Source organism: Sycon ciliatum, chromosome 3 (assembly GCF_964019385.1).
Source record: "Sycon ciliatum chromosome 3, ocSycCili1.1, whole genome shotgun sequence".
NCBI lineage: Eukaryota > Metazoa > Porifera > Calcarea > Leucosolenida > Sycettidae > Sycon > Sycon ciliatum.
The window spans coordinates 46,670,421-46,691,694 of NC_088645.1; the positions used below are offsets into that span (position 1 = coordinate 46,670,421).

At 46.3% G+C, this 21,274-nt stretch overlaps 1 protein-coding gene across 1 annotated transcript in view; it reads left to right on the forward strand.

Annotated features, from left to right (window-relative positions):
• Window positions 1-11,828, forward strand: part of LOC135813167 (slit homolog 2 protein-like) — a 160,968-nt gene extending 149,140 nt beyond the window's left edge. Inside the window, exons 9-11 of the mRNA XM_065326386.1 lie at window positions 7,412-7,738; window positions 11,206-11,358; window positions 11,824-11,828. Of these exons, the coding sequence (XP_065182458.1) occupies window positions 7,412-7,738; window positions 11,206-11,358; window positions 11,824-11,828 (485 nt within the window). The remainder of the gene's footprint in view (window positions 1-7,411; window positions 7,739-11,205; window positions 11,359-11,823) is intronic.
• Window positions 11,829-21,274: the final 9,446 nt, after the last annotated feature.

Below are 21,274 nucleotides of genomic sequence, written 5' to 3' on the forward strand. Positions count from 1 at the left end.
TAGCGAAACACTGTGTATTGAGCAGGGAGTGGTGCTTTCTTGCAGGTTTGCCGAGTCGAAGGTTCGATGGACTTCTCGTGTGCTCTGGATGGCAGTCGTGAGTCAGTCAAGTGTCAAGTAAAGTCGGCGGAATAGCGCGAGCTCCGGTGTGGGGAGCAAACCTTTCTTACAAATCATCGTCGAAGTCGCAACCACTACTTCGTACTGTTGTGCCCAGCGCGGGCTTGCGACTAGTTGTTTTGGAGGTGACAGCGTTGCGAATGACCGAGAGTCCTCGACGTCTGTCTCACCGTCCAGGAGCGACACTGACTCACGCTGCTATCTGGTGTTCACGAGGTGTTTATCGCGCTGGAAGCGGAGCGTCTCTGTAAGTTTGTATCCCTGGTGATGTTTGTGCCTGGAGAGCACTATATAAGTGGTGCTCTTCAGGCACAATCTTCCTCAGCCTACTCAAGCTCAACTGATGAGGGGTGAATTCCCCGAAACACTGTGTATTGAGCAGGGAGTGGTGCTTTCTTGCAGGTTTGCCGAGTCGAAGGTTCGATGGACTTCTCGTGTGCTCTGGATGGCAGTCGTGAGTCAGTCAAGTGTCAAGTAAAGTCGGCGGAATAGCGCGAGCTCCGGTGTGGGGAGCAAACCTTTCTTACAAATCATCGTCGAAGTCGCAACCACTACTTCGTACTGTTGTGCCCAGCGCGGGCTTGCGACTAGTTGGTTTGGAGGTGACAGCGTTGCGAATGACCGAGGGTCCTCGACGTCTGTCTCACCGTCCAGGAGCGACACTGACTCACGCTGCTATCTGGTGTTCACGAGGTGTTTATCGCGCTGGAAGCGGAGCGTCTCTGTAAGTTTGTATCCCTGGTGATGTTTGTGCCTGGAGAGCACTATATAAGTGGTGCTCTTCAGGCACAATCTTCCTCAGCCTACTCAAGCTCAACTGATGAGGGGTGAATTCCCCGAAACACTGTGTATTGAGCAGGGAGTGGTGCTTTCTTGCAGGTTTGCCGAGTCGAAGGTTCGATGGACTTCTCGTGTGCTCTGGATGGCAGTCGTGAGTCAGTCAAGTGTCAAGTAAAGTCGGCGGAATAGCGCGAGCTCCGGTGTGGGGAGCAAACCTTTCTTAAATTAAATTATTATTATTACTATTATTTTCTTTTTTTAAAGGTCGGAGGCGGATAATACTTTAAAACGAAGGTAAGTTATGGGTCGCAAACATCCACGCAAACACACATCCAGTCATAATAAGGCACTTGTCATAAGTATCCGAACGTTTTCGGTCCCTTCTCATCAAGGATTATACAGGGAATGGCTCGAGCTGGAAAGACTAAAACTTATATAGCGTAAAGATAACTAGATAACAACACTCGTGACAAGGTGGAAAATTATCAAGTTTAGCACGACACAAAACTCGAAGGAAAATAATAATAGTGACAACAACATAGTGAGCAAATTAAGTTACATTGTTACCACCTCGACGAGGAGTAACACCAAACAATTGTAGCTACTTACTTTCGTTTTTAAAGTATTATTATTATTATTATTATTATTATTAAGAAAGGGTTTGCTCCCCACACCGGAGCTCGCGCTATTCCGCCGACTTTACTTGACACTTGACTGACTCACGACTGCCATCCAGAGCACACGAGAAGTCCATCGAACCTTCGACTCGGCAAACCTACAAGAAAGCACCACTCCCTGCTCAATACACAGTGTTTCGGGGAATTCACCCCTCATCAGTTGAGCTTGAGTAGGCTGAGGAAGATTGTGCCTGAAGAGCACCACTTATATAGTACTCTCCAGGCACAAACATCACCAGGGATACAAACTTGCAGAGACGCTCCGTTTCCAGCGCGACAAACACCTCGTGAACACCAGATAGCAGCGTGAGTCAGTGTCGCTCCTGGACGGTGAGACAGACGTCGAGGACCCTCGGTCATTCGCAACGCTGTCACCTCCAAACCAACTAGTCGCAAGCCCGCGCTGGGCACAACAGTACGAAGTAGTGGTTGCGACTTCGGCGATGACTTCGCGCTGGAAACGGAGCGTCTCTGTAAGTTTGTACTGTTGTGCCCAGCGCGGGCTTGCGACTAGTTGGTTTGGAGGTGACAGCGTTGCGAATGACCGAGGGTCCTCGACGTCTGTCTCACCGTCCAGGAGCGACACTCTATCTGGTGTTCACGAGGTGTTTGTCGCGCTGGAAACGGAGCGTCTCTGTAAGTTTGTACTGTTGTGCCCAGCGCGGGCTTGCGACTAGTTGGTTTGGAGGTGACAGCGTTGCGAATGACCGAGGGTCCTCGACGTCTGTCTCACCGTCCAGGAGCGACACTCTATCTGGTGTTCACGAGGTGTTTGTCGCGCTGGAAACGGAGCGTCTCTGTAAGTTTGTATCCCTGGTGATGTTTGTGCCTGGAGAGTACTATAGAAGTGGTGCTCTTCAGGCACAATCTTCCTCAGCCTACTCAAGCTCAACTGATGAGGGGTGAATTCCCCGAAACACTGTGTATTGAGCAGGGAGTGGTGATTTCTTGTAGGTTTGCCGAGTCGAAGGTTCGATGGACTTCTCGTGTGCTCTGGATGGCAGTCGTGAGTCAGTCAAGTGTCAAGTAAAGTCGGCGGAATAGCGCGAGCTCCGGTGTGGGGAGCAAACCCTTTCTTACAAGTCATCGCCGAAGTCGCAACCACTACTTCGTACTGTTGTGCCCAGCGCGGGCTTGCGACTAGTTGGTTTGGAGGTGACAGCGTTGCGAATGACCGAGGGTCCTCGACGTCTGTCTCTCCGTCCAGGAGCGACACTGACTCACGCTGCTATCTGGTGTTCACGAGGTGTTTGTCGCGCTGGAAACGGAGCGTCTCTGTAAGTTTGTATCCCTGGTGATGTTTGTGCCTGGAGAGTACTATATAAGTGGTGCTCTTCAGGCACAATCTTCCTCAGCCTACTCAAGCTCAACTGATGAGGGGTGAATTCCCCGAAACACTGTGTATTGAGCAGGGAGTGGTGCTTTCTTGTAGGTTTGCCGAGTCGAAGGTTCGATGGACTTCTCGTGTGCTCTGGATGGCAGTCGTGAGTCAGTCAAGTGTCAAGTAAAGTCGGCGGAATAGCGCGAGCTCCGGTGTGGGGAGCAAACCCTTTCTTACAAGTCATCGCCGAAGTCGCAACCACTACTTCGTATTATTATTATTACTCAGTTATATACGTTAGCACTATGTTTGACACCTATTATGTAATGCTGTAGCACTTCCTTTGTTGTTCACACTTTTTATTACTTAATTATGCTGTTATAAAATGTTCTATTTGTGTACACAGTACCCTCAGTTCCGATACTATTCACTGATGAGCGGAACACGAAAATCGATTTTGAATAACATAAAAATCCTTAAAAATTCCATGAACTCGTTGTTGTCTGGCCATGTCTGCATCGATTATACTCCTAATTGCACTAATTATTATAATTATTATTATTATACGCATTCCCGTTGCAGCGTCAACCAAACAGTTATGTTTGATCCACACGTTCGCTTATGCTGGACATTGAAACAAAGCAGATGTAGACAGCTCCTAGAGAATGGAGCACCACAAAACCAATGATCGAAGTTAGTCCTTCAGTAACATGGAGCGTCATAAAACTGGTCTCATTGGAACAATGTCATCACTATTGTCTCCTCATGTAGCATCATGGTCAATGGGTGGCCAAATAATTATACGTATGAGGTTGATTTGCCAGATAATTATTAAAAGAGTCAAATAGTAATATTATTATAGAATGGTTGTTATGAGTTTATAAGGATGCCATGGCTGTTTCTACTCGTGACGAGGGTATGCACAAACACTCTTCACTAGCGCGTCCCATGCTGGACGGTCCCCAGCAATCTGCTCCACACCGCGCAAGTCCTCAACACTCCGCAGGTGCCCATTGTTCGACTGGGACAGATCGGTGTGGAGCTTTATTGGTAGTGTCACCCTCGGCCTCCCACGCCACGGTACCTCCCCTCGGGCGCATGAAAGTATTGCCCCATGCTCAATCGTGCTAGCGTGTCCTTACCCAGGCAAAGCACATGCCCGAATAGACTCCAGCTTGAATTTCGGATCAAGTCCGACACTGCCTCCACTCCACATGGGGCGTACAACGCCAAATTACTAATCTTCTGTGGCCATGTGATGCCGAGAAGTGACCTTAGCTACCTTCTATGGAAAGCGCTCAGGGAGCGTTCGCTAGCAACTGTCAGGCCCCAGGTGCCTGAATTATAGAGAAGTATTGGCATGATAAAGGCGCAGTACAACCTCATATGCAGAGGCTCTCGGATCAGTCCTCGGCGCTTCCAAAGAGACCACAAGGATCGGAAGGCAGCCTCGGCCAATTGCCTGCGACGTGTCACATCCTCAATGTCGTCCAGGAGTGAGCCCAGCTTTCGGGATGTCCTCCAACGCTCGTCAATTCTGCCTACAGATCAACCCAGCTCTGTCCACTCAGTTTTGGTGTTGTTGACCCGAGAGTGTGGTCTATGACCGGTTCGAGATTTGTGAGCCATTGACGACTAAAGCTTATGAAATCGGTGTCATCTGCGTAGACCAGCTCAAATGGAATGTTGATGCTTTGATCCATTGGCGGTCTGTTTCGTGCTCCTCAGATCTCTCAGTGCTGCCTCTAAGTATATAACAAACAACACCGGGGAGAGAGAATCAACCTGCGGGGCGCCAATTGTAGTTTCAAGGGACTCTGATACTGCCCTACCGATGCGTACCTGCAGAGTTGTGTTGGTCAACAGCACTCTAACCAGCCAAACATCATCCTCCGTCAGGAAAGACTCGAGAACTGTCAACAGTTTGTCACGACGTATACAGTCGAATGCTTTGGACATGTCGATTCCAAGAATGGTCATTTCCCGCCGATAATGCTGACATGTTGCCGCAAACCATGTGTGACTCCATACAAGGTCCGCTGCAGATCGGCCTGCTCTGAAACCACTCTGCGTCGGAGACAAGTACTCACCGACTTTCGACGATATTCTTCGCAATGTAATGATGGAGAATGTTTTGCGTATTGATGTAAGAAGGACAATAGGGCGCAGATTTCCAGGCGGTTCCTGGTTTCTGCAACGGTACCAGTGTGCCGCATCCCATGTCAAGGTGCTGGTGAGTTGTGAACATGCTGTTGAACAGACAGGCAATGTGAGGTGCTAGGTTTTCTCTTCCATATTTCAAGAGTTCGCCTGGGACTCCATCTGGGCCAGGGGACCTTCCATTATTCATTTTTTTCAGCGCATTGGAGACTTCAACACAAACATTGGCACAGCTCTAAGCTGTCACTCACTCCTCACTCACTCACTCCGAGCCTGGCAAAGCAATTGACAAACCCTCCTACTCCCCAAACTGGTTGTTCGTTACGTGAGTGCGGCATGCAGATGCTTGTGTTGAAGATACAAAATATACTAACGAGACAGGACCTGTACACATTTGGTTTACCAGGTACACATGTTATCCCTTGATTCCATGATCCTAGCAAGTGTGCATATAAACACCCGTACGCCAAGCTACCTCCCGTATTCGTAGTTGCCAAGGACATTTCCATGACGAATTGCGAAACCTGAATCGAAAGACCATAGAAATTGTCCATGAACATAAGCACCTTGGTATAATTATTGACGACTGTCTAACATGGGCTCCTCATGCAGACTATATTTGCAAGAAAACTAGTAGTGTTCTCGGCATACTATATCCTCATCGTTCTCATTTGCGAAATACATGCCGTTCTATGTTTTATCGCTCGTATCTATTACCTATTTTCCAGTATGCATGTCAGTCTTGGTGTAGTCTAAGTCAACATCTTGTGAACAAACTTGAAATCCAACATAAATCTCTTCTTAAAATATTGTTTAACAAGCAGCGTTTATTTCCTAGTCTTGAGCTCTATTGTATCAGCAATGCTCAGCCACTGCAAGATAATCGCAAACAGCAGCTTTGCGTTTTGATCCACAGAATTCGCCTAGATAAAACTCCCATTCATCTCTCCGTATTCAATTGGTTTTCTCTGTCCCGGTCCACTCGTAATAGTCTCTCACTTCCCCATGCTAATTCAGCCGCATTTACCAAATCTCCTCTGTTTTTGTCCTACAGCCTTTGGCTGCAACTTTCCCAGCATGTTAAGACATCAAAATGTCTTTCCAGCTTTAAAAATGCACTCCGATCGCATAATGTAGTACGATAGGATCTCATTGCTGGATTCTTGTCTATCCTTCTTTCTTCTCTTTTTCTATATTCGTTTCTTTTCTTTTCTTGCCTTGGTTGGCTATCACCCCTCTCTCGCACTTTGCGTGCCAATTGGTCATGAACCACGAGTTGAGTGAAATAAATAAATAAATAAAATAAAGACCAAATCAAAATGGTATCATCGAATTACGAAAACGAACTGCCACAAACAGAAAGTCACCACAGTATTCTACTAAACGCGATGTTGATGTAACTATGAAAGACAAGTTACGAACAATAACTAGTAGTTTCCCATGACGTACGTCCTGCCATATTGCTGGTGACGGCTGATCAGGTGTGTCTATTTAAACGCGGATGGTGAACCAACACAATAGGTAAAGACGAGAAAAGGACCAATACGTGACTAGTTATGACTAACAGTCCACCAAGGTAACGGCATCTTTTACAGTCAAGTAGCGGGAAAACAACGCCTAATTGGAACTTTCTCCACCTCAGCCTTCCAAGTTGGACGGTTTTTGGTTTGCGCTTCGTAGATGTTTTGGAGCTAGGTGTCCAGTTGTCGAATGTCTCAATATCCTTGTTAGGGCTTTTGGTTTTTGATTTTTTACTGTATAAGTTATCTTACAGGGTACCTCACTTCAAACTCTCCAACTACGGTCTCTTCGCTGCATAAGTCCACTTCACTTCCAAAAAATTACTATTAGATATAAATGGAATGCACCAAATTTTCCGGCATGGCCCATCTTCAGGATGAAAAACCATTCAATGGAGTCTGCGAGTGCCTAGAAAAGTATAAGTTATCTTTAACTGTTATTCATGACTAGTAACTTATTAGTCTTTTCTCTTTTTAATACTTAGAAGTAGGACACACTTCAGGCTCTTGAACATTTTTGAAAGTTTTCACTAGTATACTTTCATGCCTTATCCTCAGGTGGAATACAGGCAAAATCAAATGAACATAGACAATGGATTAAATAAAGTAGAGAGGTGATAGAACCAGTGCAAGGAGGAAGGGCAAAACAACATTTCTATTTAATCCATTGTCCATGGTTTGATGATCAGGCATGAAAGTGTATTTCGTACTAATGAAAACTTTCAAAATGTTCATCAGCCTGAAGGATGTTCTGCTTCTAAGTGTCAGGCAGTTATGTCTTGACAGTGTAGTGTCATATGTAATCTCGTATATTCATGTCTTATGCTATCCAGTGTCAAAGTCCTGTGCACCTGGACATTTTCAGAAGTTCAACAATAACGGACGCGCTGACTACTACTGCCGTTGTAATGAGTCCGTAGCAGTTATTGCGCCGAGCTGTTCATCACCTGGATACATATGCCTGGCAAATGGACAATTTCCAATTTGTTTTGGATACACACAATGCCAAAAAGCAGGCTCTACTTACATTTGCACTTGTGAGGACGAATTAAGCCTGAATCAATCCTACTGTTACATAGCTGAAGACTGCCAAAACACAGTAGAAGACTGCGGAAATGGAACCTGCACCATGGACTACTCACCTGAATCCCGAATAAATAGTGAGTTTAATTTGAGGGAAAGTACCAGACATGGATAATTTAGACTAAAAGTCATTAATTCAAGATACTGAATGGGATGTCCGCTGATAGTAAAAGAAGCTAACTACCGGTGCTATGACTGTGGCATTTTACTTTACTTCACCACATGAACAGGTACCGATGCCTTCTCACCATGTTTGGGGTCAGGCTACTAGAAAAGGGTGGTGAATTTTATTGATAAAATTATGAATGAAGACAAGCAATAAACAAGAAATATAGAGATAAGAAGAAAGAGGACCAAAGAGCTATAAGTTACGCTCTATTATACACTAGCACCACCGGTTACTAAACAATCAGCTCATGCGATAACATTGAATGACACTGACCGACTGTACTCACGTTCTACAACTAACTGGCAATCATAACTGGCAATCATAACTGGCAATCATAACTGGCAACTGGTGGTAAGTGGATAATAGTGGAAAAGTAGTCAAGTTCCACAACCATTTGTCAACTAGATCAGCACTCCAGATGTGATCCACAGACGGGCTCTTCACTTTGCGCCTCTTGAACTGCACTCCTCGCGGCTTGTGCAATTCAGAAGCATGGCATACCAGTCTTTGGTAATCCCACCTGCTTTCTGAGGAGCGTCGAGGCTGAGTATGATCTTACCGTTGTCCAGAAGGTTATTGCTAATCGCTCCTCGGAATATGTGAAGAGTCCCGTTCATGCCGTATCTAGAGAACCGCTTACCTATTAATATGGCATACCAACCACACACGGCTATGTTCAAGTGCATTTTTTTATTTTTTCAAAGAACACAAACCCGGCTCGAGACAAAAAATTATAACAAGAAAGACAACAAGTTGCATGCAGGGAGAACGAAGAAACGATATAAACACAAATGTTGAGGGTTGAGAGAACAAACAACTATTGAGTCGGGGCTGACTACTAGTATCCACTAGCTCAGCTGTGTAGGTGAGGCGTTATGGAGTCCTCTGACCAGAGGTCTCGGTAACGCGCACGGGGGGGGGGGGTTAAAAAGAGAAAGAAAGAAGAAAGAGTTAGGCCATCAGCTAGTATGCTAGTCTGTGGTGTAAACGTCGACAGCAGTCACGCATGTTTGCTCGAGGAGGTACCTGTACACTGCTACTGTGAAGCGTTGCAGCACTGACTTGCATGGGCGGGGGGGGGGGGGAGCGTTTAGGATGGCAGATTCCATGTTGTTATTAGGCTGACCGGGAAGGATCAGTGTAGGATGTCAGGACTTGTTGCGGGGAGGGGGGTTTGACAACTGGAAGGCAGGGAGTGTCTCACTTGATGTTGGTGGCGGGTTTCTGGGGCGGGCGGGCTCAGTGGCAGCAGGTGGCAGCATGTCTGTCAGCTGGGCCGGACTTGAAATATAGTGCAGCTTGAACAGCACACTCCAGAGACTTGCCGAAGGACTGATAAGCTTGGGAGCATGGTCCGAGCGTCATTGCTGCGCATACACCGTTGCTGGATGCAGTCAAGCTTGGCAAGGTGGGGAGGATGAAGCCGTTGTATATGCTGAGGTGGCCGTTGGGGTTGAGTACTGGGCATACCTTCCTGAAGAAGCCAGGGCGCTGGCTGGATTTGATCTGACTGAAACCGGGTGAAGATGCTTGCGGAACAGCAGTTTGCGGTCGAAGGTCTCACCGAGAAGTGTTCTACGACTTGTGTATCACCGGTGAAGTGACAGTGTGAAAAGGGTCATTCAAAATGGGACTTAAGTTCAGGTTCCGTATAATCATTCCCCAATGAACCGCCATTCGCGGGATGACCAAGTCGGAGATCAAAAAGTTGAGTTCCCTCCCAGGAATTCAGACTTCTGTCGTAGAACTAGTCACAACACTGTCCTCCCTCGTGTCACAGTCGGCCGATCTGGAGACCCGCCTGCTGAACCAGATCAATCTGTTGAATAAGCAAGTGAATGTGCTCAGTGAGGATGTTGTTTCCCTGAAGAAAACCGGTATTGTTTCGGCGAGTGCTTCTCGCCAGGCCCAGTGCCAGCGGACGAGCAAGTCATCCCGTAGACATGCAGCTACGGGCACCAATGACCCCAGTACGAGTTCTACAACTGAAAACCATAGTGTCAGTGACACTGACGACACTGAAAGCAGCGATCAGGAAGCTTCACAACCTGCAACAGGTAAAGGCTCCAAGCTCCAGCAGGCCAAGCGCAATGACTGAAGTAGTAAAGCCATCCTGGATGTCATTGCTGATGACAGTTCACAGTTGGTGTCAACGGAGCCACCCAGGCCAAGGAAAGCCATGTTGAACGTTTGAAATCTGAGTGCGTCCTGCACTGAAGATTTACGGTCACGAAGGATGGGCGGTTGGTAACCTGGCAGAGTGGCATCCACATTCGTACATTTCTCAACGGTAAACGTCGTCTCCCTTACATCGACAATGTCTGGGAGATGTGTGGTGACTACGTGCTGGAATTCACCAAGCTTACACATCAGGCCGAATGCATTAGTTCGAAGTAGGTTACACTTAGGGTCACACAGTGCTGTCATCATTCTGTATCATTGGTCCTAACTGTGGTGGAATGTTGACCATTGCTGCTGCCAAGATTGTCTTGTGATGCTGCAGTCTGATGTTGGTCATGGTCTTTAAACTGCCATTTTTAAGGGTATGCAAGTTTCAAGGTTCCCTTCAGAGACTTTTTCAAGGGCGTTGCACAACCAATGGACACCCCTAAAGGAACATATACCTGTAAAGTTTGGGCGAAATCGGAGAGATCGACTTGCACTTGTACTTTGGTATTCTCGGACATGCTCTTAGAAGTATCAAAATAGTTTTGTAAAGTTGTAGTTGCGGCTGCATGCAAGTCTAAGTTTTGTACGTAACGGTCTTGATGAAATACTTTACGAAGAATTCTGCGGTGAAGTACTTCTATCTTCTCAAATCGACTTATGTTAATGGCGAACCAAACAGGGAAGACATACAAGAGGAGAAAATGTATGGTTTTGGAAATAATGTACCAAAATAGTGTTAAAGGCAAACGGGAGAAGCGGCTTGTCATTAAACCAACCGAGTTGCTGAATTCATTATCTTCATTAAATAAATAAATTTCACGGTTCGCGTGAGACTCGGCTGAAAGCCGAGTTTTCCGCATCCGCCGTGGGAACGCCACCACCCTCTAGGATCAAAGGCGCAGATGCAGCGCCTAAACGGTGGGAGGTGAGTAGATCAGACTCACCACCAAGTGGTCAAAGACCGAAATCCCATTAGCTGCATCCATGTTACCCTCGTGCCAGGCCACGAGTTCCCAATTAACTGTGGGTCGCAGCACGGCTGGAACAATTCCTTCCGCTTCCAAGCACGACTTGAACCTGGTACCCTCTGTTTCTCAATCATGGTCTTAGACCATCCCACTATGCCTGCCTGATTCATCTTCATTGTCCTAGCGAAAACGTTTTAAACTTTTTCAACTATTTATTAATCTCTTGCATTCATTTTAGGTGAATTCAATGAACCATCAAATCCACTTGATGGAGCATATTCGATAATCAATGCCACAATGGACGGTGGGAATATTGTTATACAGTGCCAGCCGTATTTTGACCTGAACATCTATGGAAACTGGACAACACTACGTGCTACACCATGCACTCGTGAGTTTTCAAAGTTGGCTGAAATAAAAATATTTAAGTTTTTTTATAGACACTTTTGAGATTGACATGAACCACTATTGAAAAAATTGTCAGGTCGAGGAGCCGCTGACCTTCACCGAACCAACCTGTCACTAGTTGCCAGACCAACAAGTGACCAATAATGACTGAGATGAATAAAGCATTGTCAGGCCTTGCCAAGTATCTGTTTTGGGGGTCTTTACAATAATGGCTGTTTTTGGAATTGCGAAATTTTGTTCAAATTGATTGTACCTGACCTGCCGACGGCTGCAATCTACAGGCTCCTTTTGGAGCCAGTTCACCATTGCCCAAGCATTGAGATGCCCAACTTGAGGGTATCCCAGCATACCGCATAACAAACTCAGGACGGGGTACCTGGCTTTCTAGATAGCCAATGCCTGGTGAGCAGTTCTCTGAACGCATTGCCATTCGCGCCTATGCCGTCAGGTTGAAGGTGACCACTAACAGGATATAATAGCCTTGAATCCAGAAAAACAACGCTACTGACAATCTAGACGCGAATATCAGGCCACTGACAGCCCTAACTCCGATTTTTCAGCGGTTTCCAGTTATCTACTGTTGTCGACACGCACACGGCGCGCAACGGAATTATTTGTAAGTGAGAATCGAACAAGGAATGCGGAGAAGACACTAACGCAAGGCATGAGAATTGAAAATCGTACATGAATATGATGAGAATGATAGCAGGGAGTATGAGAGGGAGGTTACCCAGGAGCCTGCAGTTCATGATATGGAAGCCACCTTGTCTGTGGATGTCAATCACATCTGCGACGATCTTGACTGCTTCTTTGGTCTCAGCACAGCTGTCAAAGTAGTCATCGACATACTGATGCTCGACAATGCCCTGTACTACACGCAGCTTGTCGCGATGCTCGGCAGCATTGGTGTTCTTCACGAACTGCGGCGATGTAGGTGAAAATGTGATTACCCCCATCCGGCAGACAGTCGGTTTGCTGCGGTCCTACCCACGCCACAGGAATTGTTAAGTGCATCGCTCTTGTGGCCTAATGAACACTTGGTGAAACATCTCTTGTATGTCTCCACCAAATGCGAAAGCCTCCACGCGGAAACCGAACAGTATGGCTGACAGCGGTTGCAATAGGTCAGGGCCAGAGAGCAGGGTGTCAATCAGGCTATTTCCCTTGGTTTTCAATGCAGCATCGAAAACCAACCGTAGTTTTTCCGGCTTCTAGGGGTTGTTGACCCCAAAGTGCGGGAGATACCAGGTGGTGTTGGAGTTGATCGCTGGCTGATGAGGAGATAGGATCTCCGCGAAGCGCTTGTCGACATACTCAGCAATCTTCTCGTTGTAGTTTGCTAGCAGTGATGGGTTGCGGTCAAGCTTGCGCTCCAGGCTGCGGAGTCGATTGAACGCATTGCCATGGCTACGCCGCAGCACTGGGTTGTCCTCGCGCCACAGGAGCCCCGTCTCCCACATGGTCTTGTCAAACCGCTGAGTTGTTGCCTGCAGCAGCTCAAATGCCCGCATCGCTTCACGGTTGTGGGCTGTAGCGTGTGGCACCTTGACTCCGAAGTCGTCAGTCCTAAACGACGATTTCACGAGCTGGTGCAGTTCTTTGTCCTCCGTAGAGATATTTTGCAGAACGACGTCATCAACTTTGCCCTGACGATGAGATGGCCAACCGTGCATGACTCACCCATGCTTGGTTCGGGAGGCGATCGGCGCGCCTTCGATGAACTCTAGTCCAACAGTCAGACTGACGTTGTCCTGGCCGATCAGGAGCTAGGGCTTGTTGTTAGCGAGTGTGTGGACCCACACGTTTTTCAAATGCGGCAATTGCTTCAGCGCCTTTGCAGACGTCACCGGCTGACACGACAAATCGAACCTTGTCCACTGTCCTGGCCATCCTCAGCTGAAAGGTGTCGTCTCCTTGCAATCTAGTGATCTGCAGGTTCAAGGACATAAACTGAGGATGGTGTTGATGCTTCTTATCGGTCCATGTGAGAGACGGCGGCTTCACTGGGCCAGACGCTTGCAGAATCTTGGCTAATCGGGTGTCTACCAGTGTCACTGTAGATCCCTCGTCGAAAAGTGCAGACGTCATCACTTCGTTGTGGCCATTTTTCAGTTGTACTGGTACTGTTCGGAGAATGACGCTCGCAGATGGCTTCTGCTTGCTGCGGGTCACGTGTGATGCCGTCGTGATTGAGTTAGTCTGCTCTCTATCAGCAGAGTCTCTGGGTTGTCCTTGTTGCTCATAATTTTACGGATGCAACAGAGGGTGGTGAAATGTCGTCCAGCCATCTAAGCCGAATGGTTTGCTCCGTTGTCCCATGCCTATTCCCGAGACACACGTGGCACCGGTTTGCAGACCGGGCCAACTTACGCCGCTCGTTCTGGCTCACATCCTTGAATGATTCACAGGATGAAACTGAGTGACCGGCTTTCTCGCAGAAGGCGAATGCCCTTGGTTTGCGTTTCTTTTCGGAGATAGTCTCCAGTAGTTGACCGGCTCGCGGTTTCGGCCGTTCTTCACCGCTGGTGGGTGTGTTGCCGCCTCGTGCCCCTGGTCTTGCTGCAGCCGTCACATCCTGCAGGACTCTTGCTTCTGCGGCGCACACAGAGCGTCGTGCTCAGCAGCAATCCGTTCTCACCAGCATCAAGCCCTCTATGCCAGACCAGCAGCGGTTTCTGGTCGAGGTTGCCGGCGATGGTGGCGTATCAACCTGGCTAGGTACCCCTGCCACAGCAGTATTTTCAACAAAAATGACTTTCGGGACGCTTTGTGTCTGTGCTATGATTTGGCTCTAAGTAGTGTGCCTTCATCGTGTGTCTGTGGTCGTGACACGACGACTCATGACGCATTCACGCTCAGCGCCATAACCAATTGTGGAGGTGGTGTGAGATGTGGAGACCGAGCCTCCACTTGCTCCATTGCAGGGTGAGGCTGTGTCTAGCAACACTGCTGATGGCGCCCATGTGGATGTTCGGGCTCGTGGCTTCTGGTCGCGGCAGCAAAACGCCTTTTTGATTTTCGGGTTACTCACCACTGAAGAGGGAAACATCCCCGACACAAGTTGTTTCACAGAACACATATTTTTGGTTTTACAAATCTTTTTAAGGACTGACCGGTTTCGCTGTCTAAGGCAGCTCATCAGAGTGAAGAGAAATGAAAAAACACAACAGAATTTAGGCAGGCGAGAGTGGAACTAAATTATACATGGATACAAGTAGGCCGCCAAAATGCTAGGGGCCCCAAGAGCATTGGGAGTTCCTAATTTGGAAGTGCTGCAATTCTGTTATGACATATGTGTAATAATGTGGGCTTGAATTCCAATATGGATGAATGCTTATATGGAACATGCTTTGTAATTATGAACAAGTAGTATGTTGTACATGAAAAAGCATGCAAGCCCAGTTTGTACATTATTTCTGTCTGGTAATATGTACAGACTTATTTTTGGCAGTGTCAATATATTGACACTGCCAAAAAAGGCAAGTGAAGTGTCACATGCCTGAAAATAGAATAGTATGTACAAAAAAGGGTGGGACCTAAGAGTGTATGGTTAGAACAATTGTTTTGTTTTGCGAAAGAAGACCATAGCATCAGTGTTCTTGAATGATTCTTCTAGAATAGTTCTAAGACTATTGCGAACAAAGTGTGGGTGATAAGATGTAACAAATGTAACCTTATTACCAATGTTCTTCTCCTTCTTCTTCTTTGCTGGTGGCAAAGATGGCTTGGCGTCGACGTTACTAAAGACGGCGGCCAGGAAGTCAGGAGGATAACCACGTAGTCGTAGTCTAGACCAAAAACGCTTACGAATAGACACAATATCAATCAGCAGAGAATTGGTTCTATTGTAGCGGTGAAGTTCAGCCAGAACAAATGAACGTAGATTTGATCTAGGGTGGTCCGACTTGAATGGTATATACAAATACGCATTCCTAGGTTTTTGATGTGTGCGATACATGAGAATGCAAACATTGTCTGTGATGGATCTATATATTTCTAAGTCTAGAAATATGCACTCATGACTGGGAACAGTCCAAGTAAGGTTGATATCAACTAGATCACTATATAGACTAAGTTTGACATTTTCTAAGCAAAGGTTTTCGTCGATAACTAGGAAAACATCATCAATGAATCTAGTAAACAAGTAAATAGATTCTTTGAAAAGGCTTAGTGTTTTTCTTTCATGAATGAAGAGAAAAGCGTTTGCTACGTTTACGGCCATTGGTGTACCCATGGCCATTCCATGAACTTGGTGGTAAATGGAGTCCTCAAAGTTAAAATAGTTATTCTCGAGAACAAAGGTAATGAGATCTACTAGTAACTGTCTGAGAGGGTGATCAATTTCACTAAGGAGCTGATCGATAGTAGCAATGGTATCGTGCCAACACATGTTAGTATAAAGACTGACAACGTCTGCAGTGACTAATTTACTGTTTGTAGGAAAATTAGTTGAAGCAAGCAGTGATACTAAACTATTGGTATCTGCTAGTGCTGTAGATGTTGTTGCTTTATTGATGATAGATTTTAAGTGGAAATCTACAAAACGTGAGGCAGGGGAGGTGCAGTGTCCAATGCATGACACTATAGGTCTACCTGGTACTTTTCCTGCGATAAGATTTTTATGAATCTTTGGCAAAATGTAGAATTTAGCTGGCTTAAAAGGAAAACAGCTAAATAATGCTTTAGTATCTCTAGTTGTGAGTGTGGCAGAATGCTTGTTGCAAATAGAGGAAAGCTTATCTGAGATCTCAACGTGTAAAGTATCGGAAGAAGTAATGTTGTTATAGAACTTCTTATCTGACAATTGACTAATACATTCGGCTGAGTAGTCTTCGCTATTCAGAACAACCGTGCCAAGGTTTTTGTCTGCATTGCAAATAGTGATGTCAGAGCGGCTATTGAGTGACTGATAAGCTAATTGTTCTCCAGGGGTGAGATTTCTTTTCCGTTTACTAGTGAATTGTGCAGCATTTACGCCGGCAAGCAATCTGGATTTGAAATCGAGTAAAGAGTGTTCAATGTGAGGAAAGGCTAGAGGAGGTGTTTTCTCCGAAGGGAGGTAAAAACCCGGAATGTATTGATTGTGAGACACTGCAGGCCTTATTCTATCAAATAGGTCATTCCATCTAGCTCTATTCGTTAAGCTCTTTACATCCTGAAGTAATGAAGTTAAAGGAGGTAAACGTGTTGTTGGTCTAAAACTTGAGCCATAACCGAGAACCTGCTTCTCAATAGAGGAGAAAGTGAATCGAGAATAATTGTGAAAACCAGAGTTTAAAACGAAAGTAAAGTGATCTTTGAATTTTAAATTCCAAATGAATTTGAATCTCAAGTCCTTTACTGTCTTCTCTGATTTGGGGGGACAATTACCCTTCTGCCAGTCGATGCTTTCCCCTGCTGGTTTTTTGGCGGCAGTTTCGGCTTTGCTCTAGGCTTAGGCTTAGGCTTAGGCTTCTGCTTCTGCTGCTGCTGCTTGGACTTTGGCTGTGTCTTACGAAAGGCTGACTGCACTTCTCGCTTAACTAGTTGGCCAATCTCTTCTGCAGTGGGTGGTGCAACATCCATACTAATGACTTGTACTGTGGTCTCTTTGGCTTTGGCCCTTGTTAGAGATGCTCTAATACTTCTGGCTAGAGCTGATGCCTTCTTTAAACCAAGTAAGAAGTCGTATCGGTACATAATGCTGCTACTGAACAGTGACATGTGCTTGTCTTCGCATAACTCGCTGACTAATTGGTCTAAGTTAGCTCTGGCCTCGACAATGCACTCATCAGCTCGCTTGATTTTTGCTTGGCAATTGATAACACAATCCTGGGCATAGACTGAACATTCTATAAGTCTTGCTTGTTCTGAAAGCTTGGAGTACTTCTTGACAAGAAAATCCTCGTAAACTCTCCCTTCAAGCTGGGCCTGCCATTTATCAACCTTCAAGCGGTTCTCACTAATGATCTTCTCGCTCGTAAGGAGCCTATCAACACACCATAGAACGTACCGTTCGAGCTCGACGTCTGGGAGCGGGCTAGAGCCGGGTGTTGACGACGAGACGCACGTAGGCGTGTGGTGGGAGAAATCAGCTGGTTCTGCAGTTACTGCCGAGTCGTCGTGTCGCTTGCGTTTAGCTGACGTTTCGGCAAGAAGAGGATGTCCTGCGCCGAGTGTAGTACCTCGGCGGGTAGAATCTGTCATTCTAGTAGCGGAAACTTAAACTTGAGGGAGACTTTAAGTGCTAAGAACTGAAGAGGGAAACATCCCGGACACAAGTTGTTTCACAGAACACATATTTTCGGTTTTACAAATCTTTTTAAGGACTGACCGGTTTCGCTGTCTAAGGCAGCAGCTCATCAGAGTGAAGAGAAATGAAAAAACACAACAGAATTTATGCAGGCGAGAGTGGCACTAAATTATACATGGATACAAGTAGGCCGCCAAAATGCTAGGGGCCCCAAGAGCATTGGGAGTTCCTAATTTGGAAGTGCTGCAATTCTGTTATGACACATGTGTAATAATGTGGGCTTGAATTCCAATATGGATGAATGCTTATATGGAACATGCTTTGTAATTATGAACAAGTAGTATGTTGTACATGAAAAAGCATGCAAGCCCAGTTTGTACATTATTTCTGTCTGGTAATGTGTACAGACTTATTTTTGGCAGTGTCAATATATTGACACTGCCAAAAATAAGTCTGTACAGACTTATTTTACACACTGCCAAAAATAAGTCTGTACAGACTTATTTTTGGCAGTGTCAATATATTGACACTGCCAAAAATAAGTCTGTACATATTACCAGACAGAAATAATGTACAAACTGGGCTTGCATGCTTTTTCATGTACAACATACTACTTGTTCATAATTACAAAGCATGTTCCATATAAGCATTCATCCATATTGGAATTCAAGCCCACATTATTACACATGTGTCATAACAGAATTGCAGCACTTCCAAATTAGGAACTCCCAATGCTCTTGGGGCCCCTAGCATTTTGGCGGCCTACTTGTATCCATGTATAATTTAGTGCCACTCTCGCCTGCATAAATTCTGTTGTGTTTTTACATTTCTCTTCACTCTGATGAGCTGCCTTAGACAGCGAAACCGGTCAGTCCTTTAAAAAGATTTGTAAAACCGAAAATATGTGTTCTGTGAAACAACTTGTGTCGGGGATGTTTCCCTCTTCAATTCTTTGCTGTCGCGATCACAAGTAATGAGCCAGTTGGCTGATCATGAGCAGCAGAAGAAGCGCCAATATGCCGAACGCATCAACAAGGTTGATCGTTCACGCCCCTTGTGTTCGCCACAAATGGCTTATGCAGCACAGAGATCACTGTTTTCTGCCCACTTTGGCTGCACGAATTCACGACCGTCACCGTCACCTACCGTATTCCCTGGTTGTCCGGCAATTGCGCCCGAGGGTATGTTTGCGCCTTGTGCGATGGCAAATTACCTGCCTTCATGGTGCTCGTCCGTCGTTTGTCAGGAAGCATGCTGGTGGCTGCGCTCATAGCTTCGTCATAGGGGCCGGGCCCGTGCTAATCTTGTGACCTGACTGTGACCATCAATTTTCTTTCTACATGGACTGATTTTATTCCCGTAGCTATGCAGAAGACATTACTTCAGGAACGTCAGGCGCTAGCCAGGGTCCACACAGCTTTAATTTGGTATTTATTTATTTGTTTGTTTGTGTCACCTGGCGCTATCCCGTATCTGTCCCGTACCGTACTATCAAACACAGCTGGCCACAAACAGCTGCATCGGCATTGGCTGCCGCAGTGAAGCGACTCTGCAGGGAGGGGTCGATCCTCAGATTCTGTCTGCGTTTGTGGCAGCTCTTCTTGTTCCCTTGGAGAAATCTGCTGGTGATGCTGCTAGCCCTACTTCCAGTATATTTTCATGAAAAAAATTAAAAAAAATTATAGGTGTTAGACCAATAGCTGTTGGTGAAGTACACCGCCGTTTTATTGCTAAAGCTATATTTGGCTGCGTCTTCATCCATTGATATTGTTGCAGCTGTCGCCCCATTTCAGATTTGTGTGGGCATGCTATCTGCGTGTGAGGCTGCAGTTCTTGATGTACAGAGCCAGTATTTGGATCCGGAAACAGAGGCCATTCTTTTCATGGATGCGTCTAAGGGCAGATTAATACTTCATCTCGCGTGCGGGAAACCCATCGCGCGACCGTTGCGCGTTGGGTTGCCCGTACCCGAAATAGTTGAGCTAAGATCAACTTTTCCGCAACCAGACGCGTTTCCCGTACGCGAAATGAAGTATGAATCGGCCTTATTGCGGTTAGTGTTGTTAATAGACAGGCAGCGCTTCATAACGTTCTTCCTCTGTGTCCTGGCATATCCACAATCGTCCACAACACATACGGAGCTCCAATATCGTTGCTTCTACCAGGTGGTGACAAGATCTTGTCTCGAGAGGTTACTTGCCAGGTCGATCCTTCGGCCATGGCACTGCTTGCGCTGGCCATTAGGCCTGTGATCAAACGCCTATCAAGTGACCACCCATCTATAGGCCAGTGCATGTACGCGGTTGACGGCGAGGCTGGTGGAAGGATGCCAGCCGTGCAAAGTTCTGGTTGGCTTTGTCTGACATTGGACCGCAATATGGTTATTTCACCAATGCCTCAAAGATGACACCCCTTGTGAAGCCGGACTTGGAGCGGGCGGCCGCCCATATGTTCGATTCTACCGGTATTGCTACACGAACTGGTGAAGCGAGGTACCTGGGAGGTGCTGTTGGCCAGTCGTCGTTCATTGCGGATAATTTCGATAGACACATTGCGAGTTCGCTGCGAGAGATGAGCCTCTTGGCTGGCATCTCGCTTACACAGCCCCGCGCCGCATATTCCGCATTTGTCCGTGGTATGAAGAGCAAATGGAACTATCACATCCGAAGTCATCCAGGGTTGGCTTCCTCGTACAGACCACTGGATGATGTTATAAGCAATAAATATATCCCCATGCTAAAAGGAGGCTCAGACCACCAAACTCCAAAAATGAAAAACATAGAAAGTTTATATAAACTTGGGAATTTGTTCTTTGGGTAGCGCTTATGTTGATTGTCTAAAAAATTTGGGAGGGGGGCGCTGATATGTTTGGCGTCGTATGGGTTGCTTTTACATGGCATTCCGCCATTTTCAATAAGAAAAAGCTGTACTTTCTCCTGTGTATCTCCCTCAGATTTTTAGTCTAATCTATGCAGACTACAGCTATGACACATACCGACTGTTCAGAAGGTCTGCCGATGAGTAGGGTTGGCCCAATTCTGTGCGTTTTGTGAAAAAATTGAAATGCAAAAATGCGGCCAAATCTTATCAAAATGCATATCGTCTTTTTATGCTTTTCTATAATTTTCTGAAAAATTCAATTTTTTTACCCAAACAAAATCACGGTTCGCGTGAGACTCGGCTGGAAACCGGGTTTTCCGCATCCGTAGGAACGCCACCACCCTTCAAGGATCAAGGCGCAGATGCAGCTCCTAAAGCGGTGGGAGGTAAGTAGATCAGCTCACCAGCAAGTGGTCAAAGACCGAAAATCCCATTCACTGCATCCATGTTTTCCTCGTGCCAGGCCACGAGTTCCCAATTAACTGTGGGTCGCAGCACGGCTGGAAAAATCCTTCCGCTTCCAAGCAGGACTTGAACCTGGTACCCTCTGTTTCTCAATCATGGTCTTAGACCATCCCACTATGCCTGCCTGCATTAGCCAAACCGCGGAAAAAATGCGTTCGTTACCATGACAACAAACTGGCGACGAATTGTTTTCAAGAGACGATGAGGCGATGAGACACACTGATTATGCCGCCGTGATGCATTCCATATACCGCATGTTTCATACTAATAAGTTTACTACTTGCTGTGCCTTGCACGCCGCGAAACACTTGGACTATGCATG